The sequence below is a fragment of the Palaemon carinicauda genome, chromosome 23, assembly GCF_036898095.1.
Source record: "Palaemon carinicauda isolate YSFRI2023 chromosome 23, ASM3689809v2, whole genome shotgun sequence".
Taxonomy (NCBI): Eukaryota; Metazoa; Arthropoda; class Malacostraca; order Decapoda; family Palaemonidae; genus Palaemon; species Palaemon carinicauda.
In genome coordinates, this window is record NC_090747.1 from 106,107,757 (window position 1) to 106,127,453 (window position 19,697).

At 46.7% G+C, this 19,697-nt stretch overlaps 1 protein-coding gene and 1 long non-coding RNA gene across 3 annotated transcripts in view; one reads left to right on the top strand and one right to left on the bottom strand.

Moving 5' to 3' along the window:
• The window catches only part of LOC137617348 (uncharacterized), a 48,904-nt gene extending 45,745 nt beyond the window's left edge, over nt 1-3,159 (top strand). Inside the window, exon 3 of the long non-coding RNA XR_011039628.1 lies at nt 3,026-3,159. This is a non-coding gene — a long non-coding RNA (uncharacterized lncRNA). The remainder of the gene's footprint in view (nt 1-3,025) is intronic.
• A 160-nt stretch (nt 3,160-3,319) lies between these two features.
• LOC137617347 (histone-lysine N-methyltransferase eggless-like) overlaps nt 3,320-19,697 on the bottom strand; it is a 113,489-nt gene continuing 97,111 nt past the window's right edge. For both annotated transcript variants that reach the window (XM_068347371.1, XM_068347369.1), the window contains exon 23: nt 3,320-3,560. In XM_068347371.1, coding sequence (XP_068203472.1) covers nt 3,354-3,560 — 207 coding nt within the window. In that variant the 3' untranslated portion in view covers nt 3,320-3,353. The remainder of the gene's footprint in view (nt 3,561-19,697) is intronic.

Consider the following 19,697-nt stretch of genomic DNA (forward strand, 5'->3'; position numbering starts at 1 on the left):
GAAAGGTCAGGTAATTCCAACCGAATGGACCCTCCACAAGGATGTGTGCAAGAGACTTTGGGCGACTTGGGGTCAACCCACCATAGATCTCTTTGCAACCTCGCTGACCAAGAGGCTTCCAATCTATTGCTCTCCAGTCCCGGACCCAGCAGCAATACATATAGATGCCTTCCTCCTAGATTGGTCACATCTGGATCTTTACGCATTCCCACCATTCAAGATTGTCAACAAGGTACTGCAGAAGTTCGCCTCTCACGAAGGGACAAGGTTGACGTTAGTTGCTCCCCTCTGGCCCGCGAGAGAATGGTTCACCGAGGTACTTCGATGGTTAGTAGACGTTCCCAGAAGTCTTCCTCTAAGAGTAGACCTTCTACGTCAGCCACACGTAAAGAAGGTACACCAAAGCCTCCACGCTCTTCGTCTGACTGCCTTCAGACTATCGAAAGATTCTCGAGAGCTAGAGGCTTTTCGAAGGAGGCAGCCAGTGCGATTGCTAGAGCAAGGAGAGCGTCTACCATTAGAGTCTACTAATCGAAGTGGGAAGTCTTCCGAGACTGGTGCAAGTCAGTTTCTGTATCCTCGACCAGTACCTCTGTAGCCCAAATAGCTGATTTTCTCTTATACCTGAGAAAAGGACGATCCCTTTCAGCTCTCACTATCAAGGGCTACAGAAGCATGTTGGCATCGGTCTTCCGGCATAGAGGCTTAGATCTTTCCAACAATAAAGATCTGCAAGACCTCCTTAAGTCTTTCGAGACCACTAAGGAGCGTCGTTTGGCTACTCCTGGGTGGAATTTAGACGTGGTCCTAAGATTCCTCATGTCAGACAGGTTTGAGCCTTTACAGTCAGCCTCCCTGAAAGATCTCACTCTTAAGACTCTTTTCCTGGTATGCTTAGCCTCGGCTAAAAGAGTCAGTGAGATTCATGCCTTCAGCAAGAACATCGGATTTTCGTCAGAAAAAGCTACTTGTTCTCTGCAACTTGGTTTTCTAGCCAAAAAATGAGCTACCTTCTCGTCCTTGGCCTAAATCTTTCGATATTCCCAGCTTATCGGAGATCGTAGGCAATGAACTAGAAAGAGTCTTATGCCCTGTTAGAGCTCTTTAAGTTCTACTTAGCTCGTACTAAACCTTTACGAGGCCAATCTGAAGCTTTATGGTGTTCGGTTAAGAAACCATCCTTGCCTATGTCAAAGAATGCTTTGTCATACTTTATCAGATTGTTAATACGAGAAGCTCATTCACACCTGAGTGAGGAAGACCGATCTTTGCTTAAGGTTAAGACGCACGAGGTTAGAGCTGTAGCAACTTCCGTGGCCTTTAAGCAAAATAGATCTCTGCAAAGTATAGTGGACGCAACCTATTGGAGAAGCAAGTCAGTGTTCGCGTCATTTTACTTGAAAGATGTCCAGTCTCTTTACGAGAACTGCTACACACTGGGACCATTCGTAGCAGCGAGTGCAGTAGTGGGTGAGGGCTCAACCACTACAATTCCCTAATTCCATATCCTTTTAATCTGTCTCTTGAAATGTTTTAATGTTGTTTTTATGGGTTGTCCGGAAGGCTAAGAAGCCTTTCGCATCCTGGTTGATTTGGCGGGTGGTCAAAGTTATTTCTTGAGAGCGCCCAGATTAGGGGTTTGATGAGGTCCTGTTGTATGGGTTGCAGCCCTTGATACTTCAGCTCCTGGGGTTCTGTCAGCATCCTAAGAGGATCGCTGGGCTCCGTAAGGAAGACGTACTTACAAGGCAGAGTAATCGTCTAAGTCGACTTCCTTACCAGGTACCTATTTATTTTGGTTTTGTTATATTGATTCAATAACTGTCAAAATGAAATAAAAAAACTCTTAGCTTATACGATGTAAACATATTTAACTGGTCTCTACCCACCTCCTTGGGTGTGAATCAGCTATTATATATTCACCGGCTAAGTTAAATATTTAAAAATGATATTTTAATTATAAAATAAATTTTTGAATATACTTACCCGGTGAATATATAAATTAAACGACCCTCCCTTCCTCCCCAATAGAGACGCAGTGGGATGAGAAGAAATTGAGTCTTTGTTTACATCGAGAGAGTGGTATCTGGCCGACAGTTGGCGCTGGTGGGCACACCCGCAACCTGTATAGCGATCGCTGGCGAGTTTTTACCGTTTTTTGTCTGTCGAGCAACAGAGTTGCAGCTATTATATATTCACCGGGTAAGTATATTCAAAAATTTATTTTATAATTAAAATATCATTTTAAGAAAACCCCTAGGGAAAACTAAAATGCAAGTATGAAAAATAAAATATTTAATAGATACCTGCAAACTTGCTAGGCACACTGAGATTTAACATATAGCTGATCTGACAGACAAAAATATTGTGGTCCTGGAATCATCACAAACTGTGATGTATGATTCATAGGGATGTGATGAAACAATCTCATTTAAATTTTCACCTTAATCTGCTTGTATGAGGGATAGTAAACTTTCAAAACTGAGAAGAATGCTGATTATGTTAAAATGCAACCATCAATTTAATTATAAAGTGAACAGTACTGTTGGATAAAGGCCCCCACTTGCTCATTGTTATGTACAACATTTTTCTGTGACTACAAAATTAGCCCTTTAATAACATTTAAATGGCTTTGTGAGAAGCATTAAGCCTCTTATGTGTCTTGAGTATTAAATTAATGAGTAAGGATATAAACATCCATTCTCAGTAGCATGTTAAGGACGTTCAAATCCAGGAGATACTGAAGGGATCCAAAGTCTGAAACTTGGAATATTATGTATTTGGTCAAATAAGTCGACCACGATTCTCAGGATATTAAATATGACTAGTAGATGGAAGCTAGAAATTTTATCTTAGGAGTAAATCTTTAACAAAATCATATATTTGACATAATGTACGAGCAAAGTATGAGCTTAGCTTATTTGAATTTTGGTTATAATTATAATGTGGTGTAAAGGATGTTTAGGAAATGAGGGCATACAGTTTAAGACAGCTTATAAATACTTTTCTATTCATCCTTATACAGGTTCAACCAGAAATGAGAGGCACTGGTTGCTAAAGAGGAAGAACCCTGCTGGCAGCCCAGAAAATCTTTTAATAAAAGTGAGGACATTCATTCAACATGAAGGCTGCTTTAAAAGGTCACCTGTCATGGAGTTGGTGGATTACCGACTTCAATAAGAGAAGCCTATACTTACTGCTGAACATGAGTTCCTTGGTATCAATTTAGGAAAAGTCCCTCGTATACTATCTGCTATACAAGCTGATTAAGGCACGTGTAAAGAAGGATGGTTTGTATTTTTGCAAGGAAACACCTTGCTTAACAAATGGTTAGGATCAAGAATACAGGTACCTTATAATAGCCTTCCCCTGCATTTCTTAGCACCACAATAACAGTACTTTATTTTGTCTGGAACACTATCAACTTCATAATTGTAGTCCCAAGTAAGTTCTGTTCCAGCGCGAATGTTATGAATCGCGAAGAATGCTACCCATGGAAACCTCAAATCATGTGTATCAACAAACACATTTTGAACAAACACATTGGGCTCACAAGAATGCTGTAATGAATGATAAATTATAAGGTTATTAAATAAAATTACATTATTACTAAATTTATATCTAATTCAGATCTCTTTAATAATAATTAACAAAGTATGTTTTACAAAGTATGACTGTTCACACTACAAAATATCAGAAAAGTAATAATTGTTCTGACACAAAATACAAACCCTCGTTCTTTACTAGGTGTAGATTCAGCAAGAGCTAATATTCAAACCATAAAAACTTGTGAGCGAGGTGCAGCCAACTCCTGGCAAAGGGGGTTGGGGGTTAGCTCAACCACTTTTGATTTGACCTCTGTAAAGAGCGGATGTGCTACACTCCCCTCCGTTTTTTGTGTTCACCGCCTGTGTTAACTTTGTTCTCTTTCAGGTGTGACTGGTATTTTGAGGAAGCAACATACAAGTTTGTCTAGGTACAAGTAGCCGCTGTACTCGTAGTACGTTCCACTGATCCTCATCAGATTTTCCATTCGTGCAGAGGACATTCCTTCACGGAAGTGTCTCCCTGTGTTAAGTATTAGGAGTGGCGTTCCTCCTAATGCGAGTAGTACCACTGCAGGAGGAAGAAGTCAAAAAGGGATTCTTTGCCCTCGAGCTCTGCCTCAAAGAAGATATTTTTTGCCCTCGAGCTCCGCCTCAAAGAAGGGATTCTTTGCCCTCAAGCTCTGCCTCAAAGGCCATGAAACCAAGACACTTCTTTTGCAGGAAGAACCGCCCTCTTGCAGCTGCTTGTTCAGTTACCTTCGGAGAACGAATGAGTAAGAGGGATGTGCCTTGAACCCCTGGACAACTTTCGGGTCCAGAAGATCCCATTGCTTCCTCTGGAAAAGCATTGGCGCCTTCCCGCCATGAGAAGTCCTCCGTGGATGCTCTTTGCAAGCTTTGGTCATTCTTGAAGGATTGACCTCTAGAGGTGTTTAAGCGTGGTGCACAACACTTGTCATACCGGACTACAAGGCCGTTTTGTTGCAGGCGGTCAAGCGCGATGCACAGGTGACGGAGGTGTTACTCTTTTGAGGAAGAGAACACAAGTATGTCGTCCACATAACATACAGAAGGGGAGGTCCACTAAGATGCCATCCATGAGACGTTGAAAAGTGGCCCCAGCATTATGAAGGCCAAAACAGGAGTAATTGAAGGTGTATGTACCAAACAGAGTGGTGATACCGGGCTTGGGGATATCTTCTGGGTTCATAGGCACCTGATAATACCCCTTCAGAAGGTCGAGCGTGGAGAAAACCTTCGCTTTGTGCAGGTAGGAGGTCACGTCGGCGATGTTTGGGAGGGGGTAGTGATCTGGTTCTGTTTGCATGTTCAGGCGCCTGTAATCCCCGCACGGACGGAGGGAGCCGTCTTTCTTCAGAACTATGTGTAAGGGTGACAACCATGGGCTGGAGGCCTTTTGGCAAAGGCCCATTTCCTCCATTTCGGCGAACGTCTGTTCGCCGGCTGCCAATCGTTCCGGTGCCAGACGTCTGAATTTTGCGAAGACTGGGGGTCCCGTCGTCTTGATATGGTGATAAATACCGTGCTTGGCAGGAGCCGTGGGCGTTTGGCGAAGTTCTGGACGGAAAACTTCCGGGTACGACGTGTGTTGGGCGTAGGCATCTGTGGGTGTGCTGATGTGGAGAGCGAGGTTGGAGGGGCCGGGTTGAAGAGGTGTCGACAAGTACGAGTCTGCGTTGACCAATCGTCGTTGGGCAACATCGACCAGAAGGTGGAAATGAGAGAGGAAATCCGCACCGAGGATTGGCAATGTGGCGTCAGCAACGAGAAACTTCCAATTAAATTTACCGTTTCCAAACGATAATGCGAGGTTCTCGTAACCGTAGGTGGGTATCGCAGATCCATTGGCAGCTACCAGGCGGACGTCGGCAGACATACACAGACTATGTCATGTCCTGAAGAGTTCCCTTGGCTAAAGAGAACGATAAGCACCCGTGTCTACCAAAAATCGCACGCCCGTTCCTGCATCATGTAAAAAGAAAAGATTAGAAACATGGGAGGCCACCGCCACAAGCGATGGCCTACTTACACGTTTTTTGGCCACTGACAATCTTTGGCACGTTTCTTCGCGGTTGCCCCGAATCTGAAGTGGTAGTAGCAAAACTGCGGCGGATGGGTGGCAGTAAGTGGCTGTAGAAGTCATTGGTTGGGGCGCGAGCGAGTGGTGGGTGATGGGTGGCTTTGTCGCCGCTCCGGCACGTCACGGGGTAGGCGTGTATGTCCTACAGCATTCACGTGAGCTTCAGTTGACGTTGAATAGACGTCCTCTTTGTCAGGAGTGGAGGCGTTGATGGAGGTCTTGAAGGTCGTGAAGTGGCTGTCCATAAGGGCGTCGGCTTTGGACATCAAGTCCTTTATGGGTAAACTATCGACATCGGGTATGGCAGCTCGTACAGGTTCGGGTAAACGGCGTATCCAAAGGGCACGAAGTAGGTCCACCTCACGAGGAGAGCCGTCTGCGGCAGGTTGCAGGCGAGTGATACTGGTCATTTCCCTGAGGGCGAGCGAAGCCCTTTGGTCCCCCAATGGTTGTTGGGAGAGCTGAAAAAGCTTTGCTATACGGGCGGCTGGCGACAGCAAGTACTGCTGCAGAAGGTATATTTTTAGGGCGTCATACGCTATTGGGGTGTCTCCTTGTTCACAAAGCCAGTCGGATATTTCTGGGAAGGTGTCCTCGGGTATCGCTGTGAGAACATAATCTGCTTTGGTGGTTGACAAGTCACGCCCTTGATGCGGAACTGGACTTCTGCACGCTGAAACCAAGCAAACGCCTCTCCGCTGGCGAACAACGAAAGTTTCAATGGGGCGGCGCCAACTTCCGTGGAGTCCGCCATAGTACCAATGACAGAGGGGGGGGGGGGTGGAAGGCGGGAGGAGCAAGTCGACTTCCGGGGTCACCAATGTGACGGGCCGAGAGAGGCTGTGACTAAGAAGGCAGGATGAAAGCAACTGAGTAACTTTATTACAGAACATCCGTTTATATTTACATAAACCCCAGGCAAAAAGGGCATAAAAAACATAACAGGTAATTTCATGTTCAACCGACAACCGCACCGGTTAACAGTTAACGGTGAGAAAAACAGACATGTTATTTCACGTCCCTATTAGTGCGAGGGGAGAGCGAAGATACAAGCATAATATATACAAAAATGTCGTTACTATGTACAATCGTGTGACACACGGTTGGTGCAATCCCCTTCCTGTGCTGAGAGAGGAGATTCCCTTCTCTCCGGCCCTAATGCTCTTAGACTTCCTCCTTAGATTATCCTGCTGACGTTCTGCATGTTGTCTCTCTTGAGGGTAACAGCATCACTCACCCAACCCCACTGTAAGCTTGCATACTAAGTCTACTCAGTGAAGGGACTCCCTCACAGTTGCGAATGGTTGTCCTCACTCAAGAGAACTTTTCTTCAAGCTTCTCGCAAGCATGCTCACGATTCTTCACAAACACGCTCAAGGTCTTTCAAGCAAGCTGGGAAGCACTCAGGGACTCCCCCCGTGTAGCCCAGTGGGCTCTTCCACATCAACACGGCTTATAAGATCCTAGCGAAAGACAGTTGTCTGCAGATTGCAGAACGCACACCCAACATGTCCACTGCAGCAGAGGCTTCTCCTATTGAGGTAGGGAGGTCAGTCTACCATCACCCAAATCCTTCCCTCCAAGCCTAAACCTTGAGCACATCAAGGTGTCGACCTAGAGGTTTACGTTCGCGACTACCTCATGTAAACGACATGAGAGCTGCCCCTCCCATGCTCGCTTACATGACGAGGGTTGCCCTCAAGCAATGAACACTCATGAGTGAGATGCCAACTCTCTTACAAACCACGTGCTAGAATATATTCTCGTGCATACATCACGCACCCAGACAAATTCTCCTTGGTATCCCGACTCTGTTTGGGTTGGGGACAAAGTCAAAGTAGCCCTATTCAACCTGATGGATTTGGGACATTGTCAAAGAGCTTCTAAGATTTCAAATTCAGCTTCATCGACTTGGTCTGAAGAATAGATTTTTATCCCTTGACATGAAGGATGTCTCCCAGGAACCCCTGGCCTCCCTTCGTTCCCAGGTGACAAAGCATGTCGTCCTCTTAACATGCTTTCACTGCACTTCGGTGCCCACACCTCAGCCTTGTGCCCCAGCACTGTTACCTCCGTCAGCACACTCGCGCATTTCGTCTGCACTTATTTCCAGGCACCAGAAATACCTGGAAACAAAGGCTGCCTGGGCGAGACCTTCCCATCCTAACCCTATCTGGGAGAGGCCCAGCCTAGTAGCATTCAAACCTCAATCGAGGCATCCGAAGCCAAGGCAGGTCACTCCGCCTCTAAGAGATACCTTTTATCTTAGGACTAGTAGAGGATCCTCTGCTAGAAGTCTCATTCACAGTCTTACAAGGTTCTCTCTAGTTATGGCAGACCATTCAGCATCTCCTCTCCCCCCAAAGAACTGGGCATTGAAAGTACTCTACGACCTCAATCTTCAACAAAGGATAGAGTAGCCTTTATTCAGGTCTTGTTCTGCATTTGCATGGTCAGTGGCCTTGCCAAACCGTCCTATTCCACCCACGAAGAGTGAGACACAACCCTAGACCTACTCTGTCATGCCCCTAGGCCCAACAATATCCCAGGTTAGAGCTTCCCTGGTCTAAGCTAGTGGACTCTCAGATCTCTATGAGAAAAGACTCCCTTAAGGTTGGCAACTTAACCAGATTATTTCCTTCGCCCTTTGTTAGGAAGAGGAAGTACTACAGCATTCTGGATGATTGCCCTTCTCTTCTGGCAGTGTTAACCTTAACCCAGGGTTGGTGGCACAACCTGAAATATTCAACAGGGATCCCTCAGAATGGAGCGACACTCGCGAAGGCGACTTTGAGCCTCCTCTTGGGAGGACCTCTGAACTGATACAGTAAGCTTCGTAGCCAACATCGAAATTCTCTCAAACCCTTACAAGTAAAAGGTGTTTGAGTACATCATCCTTTCTGTCCCTAAGGCTGTAGAGTTCTTGGCTCACAATGTGGCCAACCAGTGGGCCAAATTCCTGAGACAGGTGCCAAAAGGTTAAGTCCTCCTACACCGCAACTACCTCCCTTAACGCCCCATCCCTGTTCCCAGTGGAAGACGTCGACGCCGTTACAAAGAAAGGGAGGAAAGCAAGCCGAGACTCCCTACTGTTGAAGGTCAGCTTGCTGATCCACCGGCCCTAATGGGCATCATCAAGTCTCTTCTACGAAGAGTTCACCTCTCTCGTTCGCGAGAAAGGCCACTCGTAGAGACTCCTCTGCGGAGGATGGCTACTATTGACGGTCAGCTTGCTGATCCACCGGCCCTAATGGGCGTTATCAACTAATGAGCATCATCAAGTCTCTTCTACGGAGTGATCACCTCTCTCGTTCGCGAGAGAGGCCACTCATAGAGACTCTTCTTCGGAGGATCGCTACTGTTGAAGGTCAGCTTGCTGATCCTACCACTTCACAGATTCCGACTGCTGTCTTCGCCTCGACTACTCTCCCTCCTCGCTGAGTCTCTCTTCCTTCAGAGGTGGACCACAGTCTTAGACAAGTTTCTCCTACAAAGTGTTCACCTCTCTAGTTCGCGAGAGGCCACTCATAGAGACACCTCTTCTGAGGATCACTCCGCTAAGGTCAGCTTGCTGGTCCACCAGCCCTCATGGGCGTCATCAGTTCCTGATCATCCTATCAGCAGACCTACCAGCGCAACCTTGCGCTGCAGCTTAGTCCGTGGACTTCGGTCCTGGACTCTTCTATGGATCTTTCACGGTTGCCATCGCAGGATGTTCGCTCTTCCAAAGGGCACATCCCAGTTGCTGATCGTCCTGCCAGCTGACCTGCCAACCTACCACTCACGTGTGCACGCGCACACAGTCTTCGGTGTGCACGCGCCCACGGTCTTCGGCTCGCGCACCGACAGTCTTCCCCGCGCTTGCACCGATGGTCTTCCGCGCGCGGGCGCTGACGGTCTTGCACGCGCGGGCGCTGACGGTCTTGCACGCGCGGGCGCTGACGGTCTTGCACGCGCGGGCGCTGACGGTCTTGCACGCGCGGGCGCTGACGGTCTTGCACGCGCGGGCGCTGACGGTCTTGCACGCGCGGGCGCTGACGGTCTTGCACGCGCGGGTGCCGATGGTCTCCCGCGCCAATGGGCTTCTGCACGCCCGCGCCAATGCACCCGCCTTTGCGCGACCAGTCACACGCTTCGGTGCATTCTAGGGAGACTACACAAAACTACACAGTGCCTTACTGCACACCAGCGCTCTTCCGCACTTTCTTGCAGCCTCCTGCGCAGTTGCGGCCTCAGATCCAATGTGCCAGCTCTTGCCAAAGAGCCAGTGCTCGCAGATCCAATGCGCCAGCTCTTGTCTAAGAGCCAGTGCTTGCCTGCTCTCCAGGCAGAAATTGAGCACCAGCATCATCCTGTGTGCCATCACTCCAGTACTCTCCTGCACACTCGCGCAATAGGCAGAAAAAAGGAATAAAACTTTTTGGACAGGTCACCATTGCCCATTCCTCCCCTCAAATGCATAACATTGCTACCGGGAAAAGAGGAAAGAGGCTTCACAGAAGGATTCAAGATCCTAAAGATTCCACCTTACAAGGAGAATCGAAACGGAGAATCCTTGGTCCCTGTCTCTTATTAAGTCTCTTTTTTTCCTTGACAGACCACCGTCAGCAAACAGGAAAGCATCAACAGTTTGATCTCTAGATCACTGTTTGCTGATGGCTAGTTCACGGTTTACTGATCGCTAGGTCGCCGATCACCAGATCGCCAATTGCTAGCTCAACGCTGATCTTTGAACTCTAGTCCCTCCAATGACTAACTATCTCCAATTGCTAGCATTCCAATCACTGATTGCTAGTCAATAACCAGTCATCAGCTTGCTGATCACTAGATCACAGATGGGCAGCTCATCTTTCTTCGATCATTGAACTCAGCTAGCTGATCTCTGACCAGCCCATCTTCAGCTTACTGGTCTCTGACCAACCAGGAGGGACCATAGTCAGCTTGCTGATCTCTAGCTCACCATCGGCTCACAGCCCGCCGATTCACCGATCATCGGCAATTCACCAGCAGTTCGTGACTCAGACTTACTAGTCAACCTCTGCCCGTAGTTCCTTAGATCAGAAGGTATACAACATACTTCTCGCTACTGGCCGTTCGCCATCACACTAAAGTTATCGGCAAACGTTCGACAACTCTTATCAACGGCTTGTTGACAGGGAACTACTTGCGAGCACTCTCCAACTGCACAGTAACCACAATACCCAACCGTTAACCATTGATTAACATTTGCCAGATTGATTCTATTCTGACGAATAGCATCAATCTCATCAGGGCGCATGGTAAGGCTAAGCATTGCCTTCCTTCTGTTAGTTAAAGGAATTCTCTATCATTATTATTATTATTATTATTATTACTAGCCAAGCTACAACCCTAGTTGGAAAAGCAAGATGCTATAAGCCCAAGGGCTCCAATAGGGAAAAATAGCCCAGTGAGGAAAGGAAATAAGGAAATGAATAAATGATGAGAACAAGTTTACTAAATCATTCTAAAACAGTAACATCGCAGATATGTACTATATAAACTATTAACAACATCAAAAACAGATGTGTCATATATAAACTATAAAAAGACTCATGTCAGCCTGGTCAACATAAAAATATTTGCTCCAACTTTGAACTTTTGAAGTTCTACTGATTCAACTACCCAATTTGGAAGATCATTCCACAACTTGGTAACAGCTGGAGTAATACTTCTAGAATACTGTGTAGTATTGAGCATCATGATGGAGAAGGCCTGGCTATTAGAATTAACTGCCTGCCTAGTATTACGAACAGGATAGAATTGTTCAGGGAGATCTGAATGTAAAGGATGGTCAGAGATATGGAAAATCTTATGCAACATGCATAATGAACTAATTGAACAACGGTGCTAAAGATTAATATCTAGATCAGGAATAAGAAATTTAATAGACTGTAAGTTTCTGTCCAACAAATTAAGATGAGAATCAGCGGCTGAACACCAGACAGGAGAACAATACTCAAAACAAGGTAGAATGAAAGAATTAAAACACTTCTTCAGAATAGATTGATCACCGAAAATCTTAAAAGACTCAATAAGCCAATTTTTTGTGCAATTAAAGAAGACACAGACCTAATGTGTTTCTTAAAAGTAAATTTGCTGTCGAGAATCACACCTAAAATTTTGGAAGAGTCATACAAATTTAAAGAAACATTATCAATACTGAGGTCCGGATGTTGAGGATCCAGCGTCCTTGACCTACTTACAAACATACTTTGAGTTTTGTTAGGATTCAACTTAATACCCCATAATTTGCACCATGCACTAATTTTAGCTAAATCTCTATTAAGGGATTCACCAACCCCAGATCTACATTCAGGGGATGGAATTGATGCAAAGAGAGTAGCATCAACTGCATATGCAACAAGCTTGTTTTCTAGGCCAAACCACATGTCATGTGTATATAGTATGAAGATTAATGGGCCAAGAACCCAGTGGAACACCAGATATCACATTCCTATACTCACTATGGTGCCCATCAACAACAATTCTTTGAGATCTATTACTTAAAAAATCAATAATGCTATGAAATGACCCACCCACTCCCAACTGTTTGAGTTTGAAAATATGGGCCTCATGATTAACACGGTCTCAAGGAAGAATTCTTACACTGGGTATCGCATCTGATCCTTTACGACACGAGTCAAGACTCCAGCGTCAACAATCTTCCATGCAAAAGGATCTCCAAGGAGCTGTCCCTTTGGGTCGATGTCCACACCATGTTGGAGTTCGAACAAGAGCTAAGACCTCAGGTCTTCATTTGCACACTGGACCTAAAGGACACATGCTTCCAGACCCAAACCATCCATCTAGGAAGGTTGGAAGATTCAGTCTAGACAAACAAGAAACACTAGTTCAGGGCACTGTGCTTTGGTCTTTCCACTACACCCATCCTGGTCTCACAGGATCGGCTTCTGTCTCCTCCATTTCGGGACGACTGACTGACCTTAGCAGACTCAGTGGCAACCTTGCATTGGCACCGGAACTTCTGAAGCCTTTAACCAAGATCCAGTGATCAGGGTAAACCTGCGGAAGTCTTCCCTACTTCCCTCCCAGAAGACTGGTGTATCTGGGAATGATTCTAGACACCAATCTCCACAAAACCTTCTCAAAAATGAGAACAACTCCCATCCCAGAGTGACTTGAGTCTGACTGGATTCAGGCCCTCGATCCCCCCAGACATTCTGACCCCAATGGGACCAGAAGTTTGGACGAACCTCAAGGGATGGGTGTCAGTCGAGAATCTACAGAGCGGTATAACCTTCTCATCCTTCCCCAACCCTCGGACTTGATGTTGTGCTTAGAACACATCAAAAGAAGAGAGGAGGGACCATAGTGCTGCACCACACGACCTCAGCCCACTGGACAGAGTCCGAAAGTACCTTCACTTAAATCTCCTAAGAGATGAAGGCCAACTTTTCGGTCCTTCAGCAGCCTCATCGGTTCCTACCAGACCACTCAGTGATGTGATGGATGACAACACCACACACCACATAGAGGCTCACATCGGCAAGCAAGAAAGAACTTGCTCGTAGCCTCTTCCCATCTAACAGTATAAACACTAAGATGGGCCAAAGTCTGTTCGGTACCACTATCAGCCCGCTTCAATCCAGACTAGAAGAATGTGCTCGCCAACAATCTGTGCACAGCATCTCGGATAAGGTACACCGAATGGTCTTTGGATCGCCGTGTAGCCGACAATGTCCCGACTTTACGGGGTCCTCCAACTAGGAATCTGTTCGCAACGCTCCTGAACCTCAGGCTGCCGTTGCTCCCCAGCCCTAGACCCCAAGGCTCTCTGGCAATAACGGTGGGTACAACAATGACTTTTACGTCTCGTCCCTGTTTTGTCTGGAGAAGGGCACTCAAGTAGGCTAGAACATCGGTCAGCCTCTCAAGGACTCTCCTAGCTCCCCTATGGCATTACGCAGAACGGTTTCCAAACCTTTTGCAGCTACTGATAGTCTCTCCAATAGAACCCTCTCCACATCACAGACAACCCACTTCGACACCTACCACAAGCTATAGCTTTGCTATGATTGTATGCCTGGAGACTACCCAGTACCTCTTTTGCGAAAAAGTTGTCTAAATAACAGGAATTCGTCAGCATCAGTCTACCAGGCAGTATAACGTCTTGTGTGGTTGGTGTTATTTGAAAGTGTCTTCCTCTATTCCAGCAATAGTGGAATCCTCGAGTATATACAAGAGGAAAAGACCCCCTATTCAGTTTTGACTGGTAAAGATCACTCAACCTTGATCCTTCACCTTCAAACTGAAAGGAAGGGACATCCTCTCATCGATAGACCTTTCCTAACTCATATGGACATACAACTTGCCATTCTTCAGTCGGAATTGAGACCTTCCTCTCGGAACATGGTTCAAATTCTCCGATCTCTAAAGAGACCTCCTTATGCTCCACTTCACTAGGCAACAAATTTTCACCTGATTTAAGAAAACCATGTTCCTACACTCTCGGACAGCAACCATACGAGTCAAGGAACTTCATGGTCTCTCTTTCGACATCGCCTATTAATGAGAAGGATGAAAGAATGTTCAGTTTCGTCCCTGAGTATGTCGCCAGACACAGTGTCCAGAGGTGACAGATCCTACACAAGTCTCCACTCGGTAACCAACGATCCAGATCATCCGTTACTGTACCCAGGGTCAGGTATGAGACTTTACCTACAGAAAATGGCAACAGCCCACCCAGGTCCCATCTCTTGTCATCAGCACTGGGAGAGACTAGAGGAGGATCACCGAAACATCATCTTGACAAGACGACTCACAGTGTCAGGGGCATAGCTATGCCCCTGGTCCTTCTTAGCAGATTACTCTGTGATGCAGGTTTTAAAAGGATGTGAATGCTCCAGGTGACTTTCACCTTTCTCCTGCAAGACGTGACCCACAGGAACTTGATACGATCTCTATCGGTCCAGTGGTGGCTGCACAACAGCTGGTTGTATACTGCAAGCTCCTCATTGGACAAGTAGCAGAAGGTTGAGGGCACTGTTACCCGGTTTTAGTCTGCGTGAATGAAAAGATTTGACTGGCTCTTATTCTTTTCTTCATCCTACCCTCTCGTGCGGAAAGCAGCATCCTGGGTTCTCTGCATAAGCTGACCTCAAACCACTGGTGGTAAACCATGCTCCCTTGTGTACCTAGTATTAAGCTAATACTGTAACGTCCCCATACCCTGGCGAGGTGATATTGGGAGTCTTGGTTACATCAGGTTTTTCCTACATAGACTCAGAATAACTTTACCTAGACAGTCACACTTCTGCATGTCTCAACACACAGCTTGCGTAGGCCGCGGACCTTGCGTAGCAAAGTTTTAGCGTGGGCAGGGACTCCTTATTTTTGAGTACTAACATACTCAGATAAGGAGCCCCCAGGCAAAGCCAAAAAGCCAGATTGGCAGGGACGTCCACCCTTCCTAATGGGTGAGTCACCCCCTAATAAATAGCGTGGTTTGTATTCCAGTTACGGAACAAATGACAAATTTGTAGATAATTTGTGTTTTTCCTAACTATACAAACCTTAGCTATTTATACAAACTTGCCCGCTAACCCTATCCCCCTTGAAGTCCTACCTCCAAGCAAAGTGACTAAATCACAGGTGTGTGAACGGGAGTGGTAGCAAGCTAACCCCCCCACCCCCCACCCCCCCTAACTAGCGGCGTGGGTAGTTAACCCTTGTTAAATTTTAATGGCTCGTCATTTCAGCTCCGCCGAAAGTATAACCCCTAATAAATAGCTAAGTTTGTATAGTTAGGGAAAATACAAATTATTTACAAATATGTCATTTGAAAAATGGTAACTACATCATCAGGAACTTCCTAAAGTTGAAAACTTGTAGAGCATTACTCTCAAAATAAATACTTATCAAAGTACAGTTCTTAACCCCTAAGATCAAGTCATCAAAACATAAATTAACAAGAAAAGCTTACAATATGAGAAAAGGCTGATAAATGAAAAAAAAAAAACTAAAAGCTTTGCAGGTGAAATAGCTGTATCAGCATAAGGAAAAAAAACAGAGGAACAACTTGGATAACAGGATAAGGAGAAAACAAAACTTGACATGAAAGTTGGGGAGGTAAAATGAAGTTAATTTGCTTGGTAAAATGGAGTTTTTATGATAAAACAAAGTTTTATGAATACTTACCTGGCAGTTATATATATATAGCTGAGTCTCTGACTGCAGCAGAATTTAATCGAAAATCGCGGCAACCGCATTGTGGTGGTTGTGTGGTTAGATGGTTAACAACCCTTACAGGGTGGTACTTGGAATCATTCCCATTTTCTGTTCCTCAGATTATCTTTGCCCGACCTGTCTCCTGAGGGGAGGTGGGTGGGCTTTAAAATATATATATAACTGCCAGGTAAGTATTCATAAAACTTTGTTTTATCATAAAAATCCATTTTTATGAATAGAACTTACCTGGCAGTTATATATATATAGCTGATTCACACATTTGGAGGAGGGAAACAGACAGAAAAAACATAGTTGGGGAAACAACAAAAGAGTTGTAGGAGAACAAACACCTTGATTCCTTACCTGCTAAGGTAGCCGACTTCAAAGGTAACTGCCTCTAGAGTCGCTTTCCCTTAGGAGTGTTCAGCCAGGAGTAGACCTGCTACGCTGCAAACAACTCAATCGAGTCTGTCAAAGGGGTAGGACCAACAACTTGACTAGACTTCAGAAAACTACCTTCCCATATAAAAAACCTGCAACCTTACTGAAGCTAACCATCTAACCTTGCAGAAATAGATATAAACTATCTATCTGGACTGAGGGAACCGTACCACCGGACGAGGACCTCAGACAACCATAAAAAACACAAACCCATATACAAGTACATAAACTAAGGTTGAGTGGGGGTAGTAACTCCTTTGCCTAATACAGAAGCCGCAGCTACGTATGGGCCCAAGGTATAACACTTGTCATAGTCCACTCTTAACTCTCTGAGGTAATGAGAAGCGAAGACAGAGTTGCTCCTCCAGAACGTTGCGTCCATGATCTGCTTAACTGACATATTTTTCCGGTATGCCAGCGAAGCAGCAATGGCCCTTACTTCGTGAGCCCGTACTTTTAACAGGGCGAAGTTTTCTTCCTCACAAAAGAGGTGGGCTTCCCTAATAGTTTCCCTCAGGAAAAAGGACAAAGCGTTCATTGACAGGGGTTTTTGAGGATCCTTCACTGAACACCATAAGGAGTTGGAAGCACCCCTCACGCTCTTAGTGTGGGCCAAATAAGCCTTGAGAGCCCTAACCGGGCAGAGGAGGCTTTCCTGTTCCTGACCTACTAGATTCGTGAGGTTAGGGACTTCAAAAGTCCTAGGCCAGGGTTTCGAAGGGTTCTCATTCTTGGCGAGAAAGTCGAACCTCAAGGAACAAACCGCTCCATTTAGGGTGAAGCCTACATGCTTCTCGATTGCCTGGACCTCGCTGATCCTCCTGGCAGTCGCTAGAGACAAAAGGAAGAGGGTTTTCTTAGTCACATCTCGCAGAGAAGCTTGCGAGATAGGCTCAAACTTCCTGGAGCACAAAAACTTAAGCACCACATCCAGGTTCGAAGAAGGGGGTCTTAAGTGCACCTGCTTCGTTGTCTCAAAAGACCTAATGAGGTCCTGCAAGTCCTTATTCTGAGATAACTCTAAGCCTCTATGCCTAAAGACGGTTGAGAGCATGCTCCTGTATCCTTTAATGGTAGATACAGCCAGCTTAGCATCCTGCCTGAGGTACAAAAGAAAGTCTGCAATCTGGCTCAGAGAGGTAGAGGACGAGGAAACCTTGCGCCTCCTGCACCAAGCTCTAAAGGTCTCCCACTTTGACTGGTAGACTCTTTGTGAAGAGATCCTCCTTGCCCTGGCAATAGCTTTCGCCGCTTGTGCCGAAAAGACTCGAGATCTAACGAGCTTCTCGACAGTCTGAAGGCAGTCAGATTGAGAGCGAGGGGGTTTTGGTGAAATCTCTCGAAGTGGGGTTGTCTGAGAAGATCTGGACTTGCCGGGAGTCTTCTTGGAAAGTCCATCAGTAACCCTACCACTTCGGTGAACCATTCCCTCGCAGGCCAGAATGGAGCCACTAGGGTCATTCGTCCCGAATCGAGGAGAGCGAACTTCCTGACAACCAGATTGATGATCTTGAACGGGGGAAAGGCATACATGTCCAGCCCCGTCCAATCCATCAAGAAGGCGTCCACTGCAACAGCTTCCTCGTCCGGGACTAGGGAGCAGTAGTTGGGGATCCTCTTGTTTAGACCGGAGGCGAAAAGGTCTATTACTGGTCTGCCCCACAACTTCCAGAGGCTCCGACAGACATGCAGGTTGAGAGTCCACTCTGTAGGAAGGACCTGTCCCCTCCTGCTGAGCATGTCTGCCCTGATGTTTCTCTGCCCTTGAACAAACCTTGTCAACAGCTGGGTCTCGTTCTCGTTCGCCCAGAGGAGAAGCTCTCTCGCAGTTGAGAACAGGGAGAGGGAGTGAGTTCCCCCTTGCTTCCTTATGTACGCGAGAGCTGTGGTGTTGTCGGAATTGATCTCCACCGTCTTTCCCGACACCGAGGTTTTGAAGGCCTTGAGCCCTAACAAAATGGCCATCAATTCCTTCTTGTTGATATGCCAACTGACCTGACTCCCTTCCCAAATACCTGAGACCTCTTTGTTCCCTAGTGTTGCTCCCCAGCCTGACTCGGACGCGACTGAGAATAACACTAGGTCGGGGTTCTTCTTGAACAAGGAGATCCCTTTTCCCAACAGAGCTGGGTCCAGCCACCACATTAAAAGATCCTTGATCTCTGTCGGAATGGGAAAAGAAAAAGTGTCCTCCTGGATCTTTCTGTTCCAAACCTTTGCGAGGAAGTGTTGCAGAGGCCTTAGGTGCAGTCTCCCCAAAGGGACAAACTGCTCCAGGGAGGATAGAGTTCCCAGCAGACTCATCCACTCCTTCGCTGAGCATTCCTGCTTCCTCAAAAAGTCTTTGACTTTGTCCAGGCACCTGGTCTGCCTCTCCTGGGAGGGAGAAGCCTGAAAAAGAACTGAATTCAGAACTATCCCCAAATAGAGAATAGTCTGATTCGGCTCGGTCTGAGACTTCCCCCAGTTGACGATGAGTCCCAGGTCCTGAGTGATCGTATAAGTTTTCATTAGGTCCTCCAGACATTTCTCTTTCGACTGTGACCGGATCAGCCAGTCGTCTAGATAGAAGGAGACCCTTATCCCCTCCTGGTGTAACCAGCCTGCCACATTCGCCATAAGTCTGGTGAAAACTTGGGGAGCTGTGCTGAGACCGAAGCAAAGTGCCCTGAACTGGAAGCACTTGCCCTGGAACACAAACCTCAGATATCTCCTCGAAGACGGATGAATGGGGACGTGAAAATAAGCGTCCTGCAGATCGAGAGAAACCATCCAGTCTCCTGGACAAACTGCAGCCAGCACTGACTGAGTCGTCTCCATGGAGAACTTTATTTTCTCCACGAAGGCGTTCAGAGAGCTGACATCTAGGACTGGTCTCCATCCACCCGAGTTCTTGGGAACCAGAAACAGGCGATTGTAAAAGCCTGGGGAGGCGAGGTCTTGAACTGGCTCTATTGCTCCCTTGACCAACATCTGGTCGACTAGCTCCAGAAGGGCCTCTCGTTTCCCCGCGTCGGTGTACTGAGCCACTAAGGCCAGGGGAGAGTCTGAGAGAGGTGGTTTCTTTAAAAAGGGGATCTTGTAACCTTCCTTGACTACTGAGAGGGACCAGGTGTCCGCCCCTCTCCTTTCCCAAGACTGCCAAAAACGAGACAGTCTTGCCCCTACTGGTGTCTGGAGGACTTCCATCTCATTTTTTGGACCGGGGCCTAAACGCACCCCTGCTGGTCCTTGGCCCTGACTCTTGTCTTCTCCCCCTAAAATCCGCTCTCGAGGAGATCCTGCCCCGAAAGGGCTGTTGAAACTTCTTCTCCTCCTTCTTCAGAGGAGCAGGAGCAACAGGTAAGGTCTTTCTAGCCGACCGAGACAAAAGGTCCTGAGTAGCCTTCTGAGCCAGA